This window comes from Chroicocephalus ridibundus, chromosome 7, assembly GCF_963924245.1.
Source record: "Chroicocephalus ridibundus chromosome 7, bChrRid1.1, whole genome shotgun sequence".
Taxonomy (NCBI): domain Eukaryota; kingdom Metazoa; phylum Chordata; class Aves; order Charadriiformes; family Laridae; genus Chroicocephalus; species Chroicocephalus ridibundus.
This window is the reverse complement of record NC_086290.1, coordinates 430,248-448,278: the sequence shown is the minus strand read 5'-3', so window position 1 is coordinate 448,278 and position 18,031 is coordinate 430,248. Positions and strand designations below refer to the sequence as shown.

Below are 18,031 nucleotides of genomic sequence, written 5' to 3'. Positions count from 1 at the left end.
TATCTGTACAGTTACGTTTATGAGAGTATGAAATACTTTTTGTTTCCTTGCCAACGCAGTACAGACAAATCACTTCCTGCACCTTCCAAGCAGCATGTAAACAAGACCACAAGGAGGACGTGCTTCCCCAAGACTTCTGTTTCCACAGCCTGCAACACATATTATTTATATACCATAATATGTATTACTGCCCCATACATGCTGATCCTACTCTGTAGTCTGATGGGGGAAAGGGAGGAATCCTTGTGTCTGTTTCCTCTTCGTTTTCTTCTGAGTGACTGGCAGCTCACAAGGCAGAAGGACTAACCCGCTCGCACATTGCCTCTGGAAAAGCCAATTGGGTAGCAACTAGAGAGGAGACCTGCAGTTCGCTCATCCTCAACCTTGACCTGTACATTCAAATAAGGAAGGACTGCGATCCAGCTCGCAAGACGAACCTCACTGTAACTATCGTAACAACACAAACAGAAGAAAAATGGGTATACTAAAACTGATTATTCAATTTTAGCACCTTTGTATCATTTTAATGACATTCTGCAAAGACTATCACTTACGACATTTTCCTCTTGTTTAGCTTTCATTTTTATTCCTCTAGGTAAACACAGCAATTACATTTTAGCCCTATTACTACTATAATGTTATCCCAGCCCAGCTATAAATGATAACGAGCCAAACAAGACCGGGGCAATTCTTGCCCTCCATTTTTCAGCTTCTTGATGGGCTTCCAAGGGGCTACTGCTTCAGAAAGCTGCTATTCCAATGGCAGTTACTGGAGAATGTGAATCACTTTCTACCCACCACGAAAAAGGTAAATTTCTTGTTTACAACCAGGTCCGGCATGAAATTATGTATGGTAAAGGATTACCATTAAATTACTGAATATCACATGCCCTCTGGTGGCTAGTCACTCTAATGCAAAAAGCTACTTTTGTATACCTGGTCAGAAAAATAGATAGGCTGACAAGTAGTTTGTATTTGACTAGCTCCAAGGAGTTCAATATCACATGACATGTAAAACCTGCAAGATACTAACAAATATTTTGCTTTCCACCTTTAAGCTGTTTTCTGAGGGTGGAGGTCCAAAACCATGATCAACAGCCACAAAATACAGTGAATTCTCATGTTTAACCTTTGAAGAAACAAGTGTTGCTGTTACGATAGGACAGAAATAGTTAAATCTGTGTAAGGGCTTCCATACAGCTCAGTGTGTTGCAATTTTATTCTTTAGAATTGATTCACTTATTCCACTACTCAGTAATTATTTTTTTTTAACAAGGACACTTAGGTGGATAAAACACATGATGACAAAGGGATATCCTTCTAGTCATTCTGTCAAAAAAGTTTGATTCTGTAACCAAAAATTATGGTTATAATAAGATATACAGTATGGTATATCTTCTCCTTAATGGTATTCCCCTTTACCTTCCAGCACTACCATACAGTGCTCGGATGCTTCTTTTTCTCTGGCATCCAGAACAGAACCAGGACTTGAACTTCTCAGGTTTCCTGGAATAAAGAGCTTTACAGATGTGAAGGCAGGCTTCCTACAGATTTTGTCAGATGCATAATATACGCTCTAGTGAACAATCATATCAATATAAAAATCACTGAACATATGGCTGCCTTCACTCATTGTTCTTCTCCATGCTTTAAATACTTAACAAGAACGTTCTTTGCAACATTATTAACTTTATGCTGAACTAAAAACCCAGGACATGGGGAAAAAAAAATGTAAAGCATGGATTAATAAAAAATAAGTCATATACCTGCACCAGAATATTTGTTGTCTCCATCATGCTCCTGTAGCATTTAAAAATAGCTGTATTGACTCAGTTGAAAAATATATTTCCTATCTGTAACTGAGCTTTAGAAAACAGCAATAGTATTTCACATTCAATTACCAGGTGTAAAAACAGTATTGGTTTATATCAGTAGCCACAAATTACTAATTCTGACATTTGGAAATGAGCAATAATGGAGATAAGGTGGATAAGGGAAAATACTGCAGTCTCATGAGCAACAGATTTAACAACACAGATATATGAATTAAAACATGATACATGAGGAAGATGTTCCATATGCCTGTGTGCTGAAGTGCTTGTTTTAGATGTGGATTATGCATGATGTATAATTATGCTAACAACTATTAGCTAGATCAGATCGAGTAATCAGACAGTCTGCTCGGAAACATGTTGATTCTTGTTTCTGCCAAGTGACTTTTCAAACTTTGCAATCAGGTAGTAACTTGCCTGTAGAATGTAGATTCTAAAGGAGGAATTCTCACCAAAGGTGAAAGCATTCCAGAGCACTACGAGCACCGCTCAAAAAAATTTCCTATGACTAGTCTCTTTATCATTGTTAAAATTCTGTGTCTGCCCCCAGACTGCCCCTCTGTGCTTTATTTATTTTAATTTTCTCACTCTCGCTTTTTTTCAGATCTGTTTCTTCCTTATCCTGCTAGCAGATTCAGCAGCATCTCCGAGATACCTCCTTTTCCTATGTGAATTCTAGGCCCACTCCCAAAAAAGTTAAGTAGGCTGTGTCAGCACATTAAAATAACAGCTATTTACAGAAACTATCCACTGGGGAGGGTTCTGTCTGATCTGAGTAGGTAAATTCTAATGGGGCCTTAAATTTGAAATGAAAGCACCACGGATGGGAATCACCACCACAACTTTCCAAAACATGTCAATAATGAAATACATAAGCTCACGGCTCTGTTACAATGTCTGCCTGAGAACTATGCTGCTGCTGGGAGAAGGAATGATATAAGGATTTAATACGTTTGCTATTGCATGCTTCAACTTCTAGGACTGAAACCTGGAGACAATACCTAATAGTGACTAGCATGCAAATAAAAAAAAAGAAAACTTCCGATACCTAACCAGTGTAAAGAGATACTGACTTTGGTTAATTTGTCATTGCTATTAGCAGATGGAGAGAAAATAAATGTTGTATTAAGGAAAAGCTCCTGAATCATTCAGCTCTGATATGAGGAGGTTAGCATACCCAAGTTCATGTAAATAAACTGAAAAATCAATATTTCTCTGCTGATAAGAAATATTTCTCTGTAACACTAATATGAAAACCCCTTACTACTGAACAAATACTTCAAAAAGTTTCTTTTCTTATCTCTCCTTCATATTGTTTTATCAGAAAGAATTTCTTTCCCCAATCCAAATAGTTGTCATCCATTTGAAGCTAAAATACTTATTGGCAGAGACATGCAGTACTATTGGCTTTAATATTTGCAAAGTAAGTTGCTTTTCTAGGGAGGAAATTGCTGCATTTCAAAGCTATTTCCTGCCTCATACATACAGAACTAAAACATCAAATTGATCTGGTTTGGACTGGATGCTTTGGTTTAGACTTTTTCTGCTCTAAAAATCCCAGCCAACAGTAGTCATCCATAAAAGAGCTGTTGTGCTCTAAATCCCTACTGGTTCCTTACACCATGTTCTCTTCTACTTTTTCTACTTCATTTCTGATTCTTCTGATTCCACTTAATCACATCCTATTTTTACATTCTCTGTCTCCTTTTTTGGTTTTAATTGTTGAGATCCAAGAATAAGAAAATCCCAAATAAAGCATGAGACTAATGATTTTTTCTTCTTTCATGTTTTGCTTTCAGAATCTCTAAAAGAGCTAATTTTTGTGATTAAATGCTCTGGCACAGCAAAGCAGAACATGTTTACAGCATTCTAGAAAAATCTCTTTGGCATTATGTGTTATGGTTTCAGCAACTGCTTGCAGATAAAATTCACAGAGTCTCATCACAATATATGCAGATTTTGCTCTCTGACTCAGGTTGTTTTTGCGTGCGTCAGGGAACTGTGAGCAATGCTTTCACAGCTGTCTTTTTAAGCCGCCGAGTATTGCAACACAATAAAATAGCAAGTGTTGGTAGTACTCTGATACTGCTTTCTGTTCTCCCTCCCAGCACACGTGCATACGTAGGCACACAAATGCACATGCACACACACACCTTTTTTTGCCTTGTCTGGTTAGGGACAGAGTAGGAATGGAGTGGGAACTACCTTCTACTCTACCTGCCCACCATCATACATAATGCCTGGGGACCTGGAGGTACCATTATCTTAACACAAAAGATTACAATCACTGACAGATTCACGGAAATGCCAAATTTTATGATTTCTTCTACCGTATATTACTGAAACAGAATCTAGCAATACCGTAAGCTAACGTAAGTTAGAAATACTTGTACTTTCAGCCAACCTCCCACAAGGCACGTGTGCTAACACCTGTATCTTCAAATCTTCAGCAGTGTTTCCTGACAAAGGAATGCATTTTACTTTGTCTCCAAAGTGTTTCCCCAATGGCATGTGCCTTTTTGTCTTTCACTACTAAGTGTGCTGGTTTTGGCTGGGGTAGAGTTAATTTTCTTCACAGTAGCTGCTATGGAGCTATGTTTTGGATTTGTGCTGAAAACAGTGTTGATAACACAGAGATGTTTTCATTATTGATGAGCAGCGCTTGCACAGAGTCACAGCCTTTCCTGCTCCTCATCCCTCTCCGGCAATGGGCTGGGGGGCACAGGGAACTGTGAGGGGACACGGCCGGCACAGCCAACCCCAACTGACCAAGGGATGTCCCACACCACGCAGCATTGTGCTTGGTAATAAAAGCTGGGGGAAGGAGCCGTCAAATGTGGCCAAGAGCACCTGGGGGGTTCAAAAGTTCTGTCACATGAAGGAATACATCCAAACACACGAGCTGAATGTGTAACCTTAGATCCTGTAGGAAACCCAGCTAAAAGAAAATTAAGGAAAAAAAACAATCAACAAAAGCAATGATAAAATTCCAAAAAGATCAATAAAATACTTGAGACGCATACAAGCGAGAAAAATTCTAAGCAAAATACCACAAAGGAAACTTTGGGCCTACAGCAGTAATTTAAAAAGTCTATGATGAACAACCATGACAAAACAAAGAAAAGGAATAAAGACAGGGCGACCTGGATGGGGTCGGACTGAGGTGACGCCGGTTTGCACCAGAGTGAGATGGGACAGCGGTCAATCGAATACCAACTCCTCAGAGCGTTCATTTTCTCCCTTTACTCCCTTCCCCTTGCCCGCACGGTGCCCTCACGCCGCGGCGCCGCCTCCTCGGCCGGGAGCCGCAGGGACACGGCACCCGGGGCGCCGCTCCCGCCCGGCACCACAGCGCGCCCCCCGCACCCCGGCCGGGCCCCGCCACGGGCCGTCAGCGCCCGCCCGCCCCTCTGCACCGCCCCTCCCGGCTCCCGCCCGCCCCTCTGCACCGCCCCTCACGGCTCCCGCCCGCCCCTCTGCACCGCCCCTCACGGCTCCCGCCCGCCCCTCGCCACCGCCCCTCCCGGCTCCCGCCCGCCCCTCGCCACCGCCCCTCACGGTTCCCGCCCGCCCCTCGCCACCGCCCCTCACGGTTCCCGCCCGCCCTCGCCACCGCCCCTCACGGTTCCCGCCCGCCCCTCGCCGCCGCCGCTCCCGATCGCCCCTCCCGCGCGCACCTCGCGCTCAGGTGCCGTCCCCCCGCCGCAGACGGCACCGCTCTCCGGCCCCGCCATGGTGCGGCGAAGGCGCGTCTCGCCGTTCTCGCCGCTGGGCGGGCGCCCTCCTGCAGGTAGGGGCCGGGACCGCGGCCGCCCGGGCTCCCTGCGCGGGAAGCGGTGCGGGAAACGTTCCCGCTCCGCGGCGCGGGCGGGCGCCCCCCCGGCCGAGGGAAGCGGCTCCCCCCGAGGGGCGAGGGCCGCCGGGCAGCGACGGCCCCGTGGCAGCGTGGCGGGGCTCGGAGGGGGCGCGGCCGCCGAAATCAACCGTCCCCCACAGAGGCGGCACCGGGTAGCGCCGGCCGCCGCGGAGCCGCCGGGCTGGGTCGGGCCGCGCTGTTCCGCCGCAGCCGGCGCTCCCACCTTCCGCGGGCTCCTGTTCCGCCCCGGTCGAGGCGGCGGAGCCGAGAGGACGGGCCGGTCCCTGTGCGAGGCAGCGCCGCCGGCCGGGCGCAGGGCGGGGGCCGCTGTGTGGCGGTCGGTCCGGCGGCCGCTCCCTCCTCAGCCCGCCGTGCAGGACCCGCGCTGTGGCCTGGGGTGCTTCCCCTCGGGTCTGGCGGACGGGCGGCGCCGGGCTTTGCCGCTCGCTGCCAGGAATGCGCTATCGGGTAACGGGGACAGAAACAGGTATCGATGTTGTAATGAAATGGGGTTTTTTATGCGTTCCGGTCTGATACCTCGCCTCTTAACGGAACGTGAAAATTATTTTCTTTCCCTCTCCACCTCCCCCCGGCGTTCTTGACCCGGGCAGAACGGGGCCTTGCAGCGCCGGCGGCCGAGCCTCAGCGCGGAGCTCCCACCGCGGCTCCGCAACGGGCGGGTGGTTGGTCGTTGGGGGCGTGTAAGTGCGCGCAGGCGGCCGTCAGCTCCTGCGCCCGCCGCTCCGTGACTTGTGTGGAGCGGGGTCTCGGAGCGCAGAGCGTCGGTTCATCTCCCGCGGGGGCCGGGCACACACGGAGCTTCTGCAGCTTTGGCCCGCGCAGCTCCTGCGAAGCCTCTGCTTACTCTGAGGTAATTAGGGTGCGTGTGTCCCCGGTTTATTAGGAGCAGTGACTGCCTTAAGAGCACTTGTGCGTCTCACCGCACCCCTAAAATCTGCTGGCACCTAATTCTTGAATCTTAGATTACATGGCTTTCAGGGCACTTAAAGAAATCAAAAAATTGAACTCTATATTAAAACTTCGATATCTCTTTTAATTGCTTTGAAAAACAAAAAAAAAATTACAAAACAGATTTCTGGTGCATTCCAGAAGCATCTGTATTTAACGCTTCCGCTGCCATGGGTGTGTATGAGCAGGTTTGACAGCTGCTACTAGCAGCTATTTTCAAGTCAATGAAAAGACTGAAATGAGTCCTGCATTATTTCTAATCCTTATAAATAACTTTCTTCTGTGGGCTTGTTGGTAGTAGACACAATTCCTGATTGGCCACGTAGTGTTTAAATATCTTCTCCTATTTTGTCTCTCTCTCTCCTTCCCGCCCACCCCCCAGCACCCCAGCTCACCCATATGCTTTTTGTAAAGATTCATCGTGTTAAAATGCCTTTGCCTCCCTGTGTGTCTGCATCTCTTCACCTTGCTAAATTAAAACTATAAAAAATGCCCGTATTTAGAAATCACTAATCCTGTACCTGTGTGCTTAGTGATGGTCCTGAACCAAAAGTCATGGATCTAGATTAATTTATGGTTTTTTATCTACTTCCAAAATTTTAGTTGGGTTCCCATTTGCAGTTTAACTCCTTCCAAAAAGCCAAAAAAATCTAAGCACCTAATAAGCTGTGGAAGAATACTTGGGATAACTTGCACTGGTGTTCTGGATGAACTTGTTACAAAAGGGAACATGATGTCAAGACGACATCGGTCTAAGATCTTGAAATATTCCGGGGTGCTTTGGGTTGTTTGTTTGTTTTGTTTAATTTTTTAAATCCTTTGTCGTTGTTTAAAGATGCCTCTCGTTATCTCCTGCTGACAAAGACAGGTTTCACACCTTGTGAGCTGAGGGTATTTAGAATATTGGTTCTCTTTGCTGGTAGATAATTGGCAATGGTTGGCACTTCCATTTCCGAGGAGACTTTCCATTTTGCAGTTAGACTCCCAAAAGAATTTGGTTCAGCCTAGATCTCTAGTGTATTTGCAGCTGTAAGATGGCTAGGCGATTCATTTTCTGCTTATACAGCAGTATAATTAACTGAATGTAATTTTAAAAAGAAAGGAAAAGCCACATCTAGATATTGCAGAACTCCAGCACTGTAATGCTGCTTTGTACGCGACTGAAGGAGAATTCTTGTTTCTAAAGCTAAACTTGCAACCGGGAAATATAAGGTGAGTAGTCAGATTTGATTAAAAAAGACAGACACATCTGCTGACCCAGAAATGGCCAAATACATTTCTCGTGCTATTTAGCTGAGTAATTCATGAAACTTTCTTCCATTTCTTATTCACTCCCACCCCCAAATGCTTGAGTTTGAAAACTCTAGTCTTGATTATTCATAAGAATAGGAACCTTGCTGTAAGATGAAGCAACTTCTTCAAAATAATGAGAAATGCATACTAAGTTCTTTCTTACTCTCGCGGTTTTAAAATTTAAAATACACTCATGAACAGGGAGAAAGCACTTCTTTCAACAAGATGCTTTAGATAACTTGACATGTTCTTTGTTCAGAATTGAATTTTCTGATATGCCTCAGAACTTAAATTGTTATTGTTAGGTCGTCTGTAGCTTAATTAGTGCTAATTGGTTTTGTGATTGGCAGATATCTTAATAAAATATAATTAAACATGTTAGAACACAAGTACAAGATAAGTATGCAGCTGGTTCTTAGCTGCATTATTAGCTTTATTCTAGAATAGCTTGAGCAAATCATGAAACCTTTATTGCTGTTAGTGAGACTGTTTGAAAACCTGGTGGTGTTTAGAGGTTTGTTTGTTTTGCTTATTAAAATTTATAATGGAAGCTGTTACATCTGAGATTTATGGGGGAAGAACGCACATTACTATAATAAGGTGTTAAGATTTAATATAGTTAGCAATGACCAAAACCCCTCTGACTTCTTGATTATAGTATTTGGAAGTTGATTTGAGTATGCGGTGACACAGAAGTTTAAACTTTTTGTTGGATCTCTTTGGCATATTTCTGTGTATGTGTGTGTTCAAAAGTGAAGCATAGTGTTAATATTGTAAGATGATTTCTTGTTAAAAATTATCTGGGGTATAAACATTTTCTTCTTCTCTAAGTGTATGTGATGTATTATGTAATTCTGTAGATATTTTTACATTAACTGTATTTTCTTGCAGTCAAAGCTGGAGGTATGAGAGTGTCTCAAAAGCAAGAACATGGACCTGTTGAGAAAAACACTAAACCTCCAGGAAAAGAAAAAACAAGGTATTGCACCACAGGGCTTGTTCCCCCCTGCCCCATCGTTAAAAGTTCATAGGCAGTGGGGCACATACCTTCTTTTTTGCACAAGTTCCCTTTAAGAGCCTGCAATTCTTTTGGGGCGTATCTAGAACTGCATAGTTATTGCAGAGTACTTAGCATCCCTCATAATTGCTGTGATGTTCAGAAACCAGTCACTGTGGCGCTAAGTTTTTGTTTAAAGGAGCCTGATGCAGTGATTTGCTCTTGGAACAAATCTGTGTCCTGATAGCTATGACCTTGCTGTGCAAGGAGGTGGTGTACACATCCTCCTCTACGTGATGATTAGGATACTTGTGAGTGTTAAGGAAGTTTCTTTGCCCTGGGTTTCCCGTAGCAGAGTCTCAGGCAATAATCCAAAGGGGGAAAAAAAAACTTATTCAAGTGGTAAAGCAGCACGGACAGCTCGAGCTGGGTGCCTCCGGAGAGGGACCCAGAACCAAGAAAATCCTGGGCAATTACAGCCTTGCAAGATGATGGAGAGCGGCCCAGCAATGACTTCAGCCAGCTCCCTCAGCACTCTTGGGTGCATCCCATCGGGGCCCATGGACTTGTGAATATCTAATTGACCTAATTGATCCCTCACTTGATCCTCCTCAACCCAGGGGAAGTCTTCCTCTTTCCCCATTACTTTCCCCAATGCCTGGGATTCCTGAGGGCTGGGCCGAGCAGTAAAGACCGAAGCAAAGAAGGCATTTGGTAACTCCACCTTCTCCGCATCCTCCATCACCATGGCTCCTGTCTCATTCAACAGTGGGCCCACAACTTCTCTGGTCTTCCTTTTGCCTGCAGTATACTTGTAGAAGCCCTTCCTGTTGAGCTTGACATCCCTAGCCAGGTTTAATTCCAAGGCGACCTTGGCTTTCCTCGTTTCATCCCTGCACGCTCTGGCGGCATTCTTGTAATCCTCCCAAGGGGTCAGTCCATTCTTCCACTTACTGTAGACTTCCTTCTTCCACTTGAGCTTTTTCAGAAGCTCCTTGCTCAACCATGCAGGTCTCCTGCGTCCCTTGGCCGATTTCCTGCTCTTAGGGATGCACTGATCCTGAGCTTGGAGGAAGTGGTCTTTGAATACCAACCAGCTCCCTTGAGCTGTGGATTACTCCTTCCACTGCTGTGGATTTAGGGACATCAGTTACTTTTTACCTACAAGAAAGGAGCCCCCTGTACAATGGAGTTTTTATAATACCCAGGTAACCATTTAAAAAGCCTGAGTTAGACAGGAGAGGTAAATTGTCCATGTGACTTTGTTCTGAATCCCACTTTTTTTTCCACACCAAGATTTAAGTTACTTCTGATAAACAGGTTTACCTCTGGTGCTTCTGAGTAGCTGCTGTCAAGAAGGCTTCCTTTTCAGTTGAATGTCTGTGTGTACGTTGCGATCATAGTATCAGTGTGTCTGACAGTCACTACAAAGTACTGTAATCTAGTAATGTCGCTGTGAAATAGATTGTTTTGCCAGGAGTTAAAAGGGAAGCTTGTGACTAGACTGACAGCTGAACTTAATTTTTGGCCCAAGATGTGATTTTATTTTTTTTTCCTCTAAAATGTTGTAATCAGCTGCATAACTTTTAAATTAACTGGATTCAGCCATATTTAACACTACAACATTGACAATATTTCTTGGCAGGCTACAAAAATCACCACTGTAGGTTTTTGTGTGTGTTTCTCCTTGCTTGCTCGGAGAACACTAACCTAAACTATATGTTTTGGAACAAAGCTGAGCCAGTAACACTGACTTCCTTCCTGTTTACTACTTCTCTGCACCAGAATCGATATAGTATACATAGCATGTTGAGGTGATGGATTTCATTGTCAGGTTGCAATCACGGAAGTCACAGAGAACTTTGTAGTTTAGTAGCTCTCATATACAGACTTGTTGCCCCTAAGTTTCTGACTCAGATGAGATTCAGATCAGGGACAGGATACCATCCAAGGGACCTGGATAAGCTCGAGAAGTGGGTCCGTGTGAACCTCATGGGCTTCAACAAGGCCAAGTGCAGCGTCCTGCATCTGGGTTGGGGCAGCCCCAGGTCTCAGCCCAGGCTGGGGATGGAGGGATGGAGAGCAGCCCTAAGAGAAGGGCTTGGGGTGCTGCGGGGGAAAAGCTGGCCATGAGCCAGCAATGTGCGCTGGCAGCCCAGAACCCCCCGCAGCCTGGGCTGCATCCCCAGCAGCGTGGGCAGCAGGGCCAGGGGGGGATTCTGCCCCTCTGCCCCGCTCTGTGAGACCCCCCTGCAGCGCTGCCTCCAGCGCTGGGGCACCAACAGCAGAAGGACACGGAGCTGTTGGAGCGGGGCCAGAGGAGGGCCTGTTGAGAGATATTAATTGTTTAGCTTAAATAAGGAAGTTTTAATTAGAATAAATTACTTAGCATTATAATATGGTATGATTTATGCTGTTTGCCTAGCTTTACTTGCCATGAGTGGCTAGATTTGCTGAAGTCTTTAGGCTGCAATAGAGGTAATTTTCCTAGCAGCTGGTGCAACACAGATTTTGCATTGTTCTATTCTGAGGCAGCACACCTTTTTTTAAGGATTTAGCTCCAACACATAAATTTCTATTACAAAATGTTTTGTATTAAGTCTGTAAAATGAAAGTGACAAGTGTTTCTGTGAGATGGAAATGCTAAATGATTTTTTCTTTTGCTTTACAGTGCTATTGCTAGTTTTTCAAAATCTCAGAACATGGGCGTCTTGCTAGCAGAAGTGCTGAGCAAAGTAAGTACAGCTGGAAGAACAAGATATGTGTTTGTAAGGGCTTCTCCATACAGCTAAACATTTCTTAAAAGGAGTGAATTTTCCTTAAATTGCTGTCATCTGACATTTGTAGGTTTGTTATCTATCACTAAATATTCTTGAGATGATCTACTGTTTTTGTAGTGGTTGCGTGGCTGAAGTGCTACATGGCTAAAAAGTAGCCAGGCTTCCCTCCTCACTCTGCTACGTTTGATTCCATTCCTGTTTAACACTAAGTAGCCCTAAGGCAGTTATGTATACCTGTTATGGAAAAGTACAGCAAGATATTAAGGTGTGTCCTTTTTTTAAGTGGTATTTTGATTTAGATTTATTGAAATGTGGGGAAGAATTATCAGTGACATAGGAAGTTTGTGACAGAGCTGAGATTACAACCCAGAACAAAACCTAGTCTTCAGTTCCACTACTGTGGAAGTAGCTTTAATTTCTGTAAGAGTCCACCTTAGAGAGGGAAAAGACGGCTGTTCAAGAGCAGTGGGTAGTCTCGCTGACGAGTGCGGAGTGGATACCAAGGTGGAAGCTAATGCCAAACTACTGTAAGTGATTCCCAAGAGAACAGGCACAGCGTACCCACTGTTGTTGCACACGCAGCTATTTCACCTGAGCCCTGACATTAGACAGTCAAGCATCTTATTGACTTCTCCCTTGGAAATACAATGAGGTCATTGAAAATTTAGTGTCACAAAGCTGTTGGAGGACCTTCTATTCATCGTTATGCTTACAACTACTGTCCAGTATCTCTTGCTGGGCCGTCAATTCAGACTTACACCTACACTTGGCAAGAGCTGATTCAACAAGCATCCTTTTAATTTGCGTGCTCATCTGAAGATCTGACAGTTATCATCTGTTTTTCATACACTTGCAGTCTTCATATTCTGAAGCATGCAAGAGTTCCTCATCCATAGGGCTTGTTAAGACATCAGTTGCGTCACTTCAACGATGAGCCTTTCATCAACAGATGTGATTATAGCTTTAGTACGTAGATCTTGAATTTTTGCTTACACTTGTTAAGGAGAACAGATACAACTCATCCTTTTTCTCTTCCACTTGTCCCCATCTCCTCTGTTCTCGCCTGCCACTTCCTTCTCCTGGTGGTTTCCAGAATCTCATACATGAAGCTTCCTCAATAGTTCAGAAAGTGATAATTAGATACTGTAATGATGATGATCTGAATCTGGGAAAATAAGAATTTGAAGCCACTTACTGTTAACTCTGGCATACTGATGATCTGCTCTGCTTTCCTTATCTTGACAGCTCATTCTATGAACTAATAAAAAAGGCAGGGAAAAAAGCTGCAATAGCTCACTGAAGGTAGACAGGCTCATATCACTTTGAAAACAGAAATTATTCATAAATGTACAGAGTAAGCAGGACTTTTATGTATTGATCACTTGAACTTATTGTGGAGTTAGGTTTTACTACTGTTCTTAACCTACCTTCATATGATGGAATTTAGGAAGAGAATAGCAGAAAAGCTGTATTCTATCACAACAACTTTTCACCCCCCCCTCTAATGTTACAGATGAGCCACAAAATTCATGCAGCAGCATTACAAGTGACTCACCGAAAACCACAGCCTGCCTTGGAGAAGTTCGTACTGCCTAAAAGAATTTACATTATTCAACAGCCACGGAAATGTTAAGATACTCATTAAAATACTCATGTTTACTTAAAAGTGAGTTTCTATTCTAAATAGCACACTGTTGTAAAATGATCAAAAGCTATGTGCCTTGTATCTTACTGTATTTCTGTTACTGCCAATAAAACACTTTATAAGAAGAGTTGCTAAATGAACTCGGGATTTATTAAAATATCATGGCTCTGTCTAACCCGGTTTTACTAGTGTACGGTGGTTACTCTGTGCTAAGAGGTCCAACGGCTTCACTTACTGCGTGAATTTTGTCTGAAGTACTCTCAGCCCTCTTTTCGTGTTTTAATTTAATGATCGCAAAGCTGAAGTGAACATGATCCGAAACAAGCAGGTCACAACTGAAAGGCACGTTTCTTGTTTTAGTTTAGGCTGAGGTGTTGCAGGCTGAATGTATGCCTTAGGCTTTTTGCATAATTAGAAACTTCAGAAAGTCCTGGGAAAGATTTCCGTGCAGTGGAAAAAAATTTTTTTTCTTGCATTTCTTTGTGTGAGGATGTGCATCTGGTCCGCAGAGGTTCCTCTGCTGGGCTGCAGCCAGCAGGAAGAGGCAAGTGAGGATGGGAACCCCCTTGTGCTGGGGAGGAGAGCAGGGAAGTGCTGCCCTGGGCCGCAGCTCTGGGAGCGGGCGGATGGGAGGGAGGGCTCCAGTGCAGGGCGCAGTGATGGAGTAGGGAGGCTAAGGTCGTCGAACGGGGTACAAGGCGAAGCAACGAGACTGAGCATGGACTGGTACTAGCAGGGTCTGGAGGGGTCAGGCTTCATAACGGGGAGGAGCAATTGTAGGCCCAAGCACGGGCAGTACCCTGGTGCCCAGCCTGCTCCTGCTGCCAGTGACAGAGAACGGAAACATCCGTCCTGCCCAGCACAGGGACGGTACTCGCCTCCTGCTGCTGGATGGGTGGGTAGCTCCATGACTTCTCGCTCGGAATTTAATTCTGCTGGGACTGCTTTTTTTTAAGGTAGTGATTGCAGATGAATATGCTGCTAAATTTGTAGTCAAGGAGTCCAAATAGACTTAATATTAAAGGTGATGCTCAAAAAATGCTTATATTGTCAATGATGCTTTTTTTTATAGTGTGCTTTCCACATGACCACAGTGGAAATCTATTACAAACAGATGAAACGCACTCTCTCTTCTCCTTCTTATATAGAGGGATCCCAGGGGGGACACCCAGAATTAGTGTTACCATTGAAGATGAATGTCTGCTTCATGTCATCCATTCATAAAATGTAATTACTTTGTGTTGATTAAATATTAACTTATGATCACAGGAGGTGGTGATTAGTAGCATGTGCAATAAATAATTTGGTTGCACCTTGAATAAATAGCAAAAGAAAAAAAAAATAGTGCTGCTCCTGTGAAGAAGTATGTCTCTCTTCTCCCATGTTCCTTAACTGACTGGTAGCTACTTGTAAAATATTGTCACTGTTATCCTGGACGACAACAGCGAAATACTTTATGGATTTTTGAGTTGTAGGTACAGGATTTGGAAAACAGCTATTTCTGCGTTTATATCCTATATAGCACACCTGCCACGCTCCAGGCTGACTGCATAGGAATGAATGTCAATATGAAGGTAAATGAGGAAACGTGACTTGAGTTCAAGCTGTCCATCGTGCCTGAAATGATGATTCATGCTATCAAGGCCAAAAATAGCACTTTGCGCTCTAACATGTCAGTGGCTAATACATGCTTCCTGCAGAAGGAATATTTGTAAAATCTTTATAATTCTAATCTTTATCCTTGTTGTTTCTGAAGAAAAGGGCTAGTGAAAAATTCTAGGATCTGATTCCGAGGGCCCTTATGAACATGACTTTCTGTGAAGGAATCTGCTTCTGAAAACTTACTTATATTCTGGCCAAGGATTTAATGCAAAATGAGACCTTGTAGGAAAAGGATTGTCTTTTCCTGAGTTATACCCAGCCTTCGCCCAGACGCCAGATTAACTCGACACCCGATTGTCCTGCCCAATTTGTGCTGAAGGTACCCCCGTGCAGAGGAGCCATCTGAGCAGCCTTTGCCGGTGCCCGAAGGGACGGAACATGTCCTGGCACACACAGGTGAGCCGCACCCTGCTGCGGGGAGCCACCCGAATGCTGGGGGCATGGGGATGCCTGGGGTCCCTGCTGCTCTCCCGCAGCCCCAGCATGCTGTTAGTGTCCCAGCGGGGACTACTGGGACTGTCCTGCTGTCCATCACACGGTGGGAACCGCACCTGCCACTGCCCTGCTTCATCGTGGCAGTTGTGTGAGCACCACTGACGTGGCTGCAAGCGGCAGCAGACAAACCAAAGGACCTGACTGCCCTTCCCTTAGCTCCTTACTTGATTTTGCTCCTTACTTACTTTGGCTGTTGGGGTTTTTTTGATAGTTATTTAAACTGTTTAAAGTAGCTGCTATAGGAAATTACTTTTTGTGACATCAGTCGCTTATAGATGTCATAGTTCTGCTTAAAAGGTCCTGTATATTGCTCTGTGCAGTGCATGTTTAGCAAGTTCTATATTATATAGATGAATTAAATATTCATATTTGTATAGAGAACAAACTAAAATATTCTGCGTAAATACATTTTTTAATTAAGAACATCATAGAATGCTCTATAATTAAGAGAACTCTCTCTTTGACCAAGTCAATTTTTTAGTGCAGCTGTCAAAATACAACAGGTCAGTATCAGGTGCGTTATTTTCTCTAATTTATTTCTATTTATTAAGGTGTTCTGCTTATAATAGTATTCTTAATAACAAGAGCTAAACAGGAAACTGAAACAGTATTTTGAATGCATAGATGATAGACAATTTTTCATCCTGTTTGTGCCTTCCATTCTGTGTCATTTTAGTTTGTGTTTACAACCATCATTGATGATACTATGATGAATCAGTTGTATCTTCTGTTTTAAGGAGTTTGTTTAAACTGGTTCAAGTCTTAATTTAGTACTTTGCTTTCATTATTTAAATATGAGCTACAGCTGAATTCAGAACATAAGGAACAAATACAGTTGGTGTGCGAGAAAAAAACCTTGCAGGAAGCCTATTTTCAGGCTTCTTGAGGGTTATTACAAATGATGCAGGCATTCAACAAGAATAGCGTAGTTTAGGAAATTATTTCTTTTGTCAATCTTTATTTTATCATTTTGATGGACACAGTGTTGGTTAATATGCAGTTGCTTTTGCCTGCAGACCTCAAAACACCTTACAGAGATGGGAGCGACTGAAGCCAAGTGGCAATGAAACCAGGGAAAACAGGTTTCAGTAGATGTGGATCGGTCCCACAGCCTCAGTAACATCACACGTTCTGTTTGACAGCCTAAGACACGCGTTTACTGGACGTCTCTGCAGGAGTGAATTTCCTCTGGGGCAAGGAAGAGCCTCTGCCCGGATGCTCCCGGGCTGGGTGGTGCCTGACAGCTCTTTGGGAATTTGGCAGCGCACAACTTCCAACTGCTCTGGAGTGAAGGACAGCACGTGCTGTGAGCGCACAGTCTGGTCTGAAGTGAGACTAGGGGATTTCTGACTCGTGTGTGCAACTGCAGCGGATGAAACGGCACATGGGAGATTTGGGAAGTTACAGTAAAAGAGAACTATAGCAAAGGACTTAATTTTAATAAATAAATATTAACTGTTGTTGAAAGCCTCTATCCCTTCCAAGACGTACTTGTTCAGCCTGTTCCTCCTGACGTAGTGTGCGCAGATTTGCAAATCGTTTCAAGCACAGCAGCCTCGCCCTGGTGTACAAACCCCGCACGTTCTGGTTACTGGTATGCACGTAAGCCCAAGTGTTTGCTGAGCTCCTCTTTAGTGTCTGTGGTAGATGGGTATATTTCTAGAATGTAAAAAAATCCCTTGGTCTCATTGGTGTCACCTGTGACACTCATATTGTCACTGTTCCTGTTGTGCATAACTCCCGTACAAGGTTCACAGTAAAGCACCTCTTGGTTTCGGAAACCTCACTGTCCTTGAGGAGCACTGTGTCAGCGTGCTGCTGTTCTTCCTCCTCCCTTCCTGCTGCTCCCAGACCGTCCTCTGCCCCACAGCAGGAGCAGGACAGGTATTTGCAGCTGATTGGTTTAGCTGGAGAAGTGTGCATTCCACACTTTTTGGACCACTTGTGAGTTGAATCTTTTTAAAGAAGGTAGATGTCATGGGATTCTTTGCTGTATTGGGTGTGTGTGGCAAGGGTTTGGTAGTGGGGGACTACAAGGGTGGCTTCTGTGAGAGGCTGCCAGAAGCTTTCCCCATGTCCAACAGACCCAATGCCAGCCAGCTCCAAGACGGACTTGCTCCTGGCCAAGGCTGAGCCCATCAGTGACAGTGACAGCACTTCTGTGATAATATATTTAAGGGGGGAAAAAAAGCCCTGCACAACAGCAGCAGGAGTGAGATACGTGAGAGGAACAGCCCTGCAGGCGCCAAGGTCAGTGAAGGAGGAGGGAGAGGAGGTGCTCCAGCCCTATGGCCTGAGGAGGACCTGGTGTCCAGCCGGGGTCAGCCCACCACACCTGCAGGTACCCGGGTTCCGTTTGTTTTGCCTTCCAGGCCTACAGCGTTGTCTGACTGCTGCTCGTCCTCCCCGCTGCTGCTGTGCCAGCGCCTGCAGGGCGCCACTGAACCTGGCAGGGGCTCCAACTCTCTTCAGTCTTGCTCAGCTGCTGTGAACTCTAAAGGC

At 44.6% G+C, this 18,031-nt stretch overlaps 1 protein-coding gene across 1 annotated transcript; it reads left to right on the top strand.

The window, feature by feature from the left end:
* Positions 1-5,441: 5,441 nt before the first annotated feature.
* On the top strand, positions 5,442-13,552 carry DAPL1 (death associated protein like 1). Its single transcript, XM_063342275.1, has 4 exons — positions 5,442-5,622; positions 8,842-8,929; positions 11,619-11,682; positions 13,241-13,552. Exons 1-4 carry the CDS (start codon positions 5,565-5,567, stop codon positions 13,358-13,360), a joined length of 330 nt encoding a protein of 109 aa, XP_063198345.1. The 5' UTR covers positions 5,442-5,564; the 3' UTR covers positions 13,361-13,552.
* Positions 13,553-18,031: the final 4,479 nt, after the last annotated feature.

Excerpts from the sequence above, each read along its gene's own strand:
- DAPL1 (XM_063342275.1), top strand. The coding sequence starts at position 5,565 with ATGGTGCGGCGAAGGCGCGTCTCGCCGTTCTCGCCGCTGGGCGGGCGC. Across the intron at positions 5,623-8,841 it reads GGGCGGGCGCCCTCCTGCAG|TCAAAGCTGGAGGTATGAGA; the intron begins GTAGGGGCCGGG and ends ATTTTCTTGCAG. Across the intron at positions 8,930-11,618 it reads CCAGGAAAAGAAAAAACAAG|TGCTATTGCTAGTTTTTCAA; the intron begins GTATTGCACCAC and ends TTTGCTTTACAG.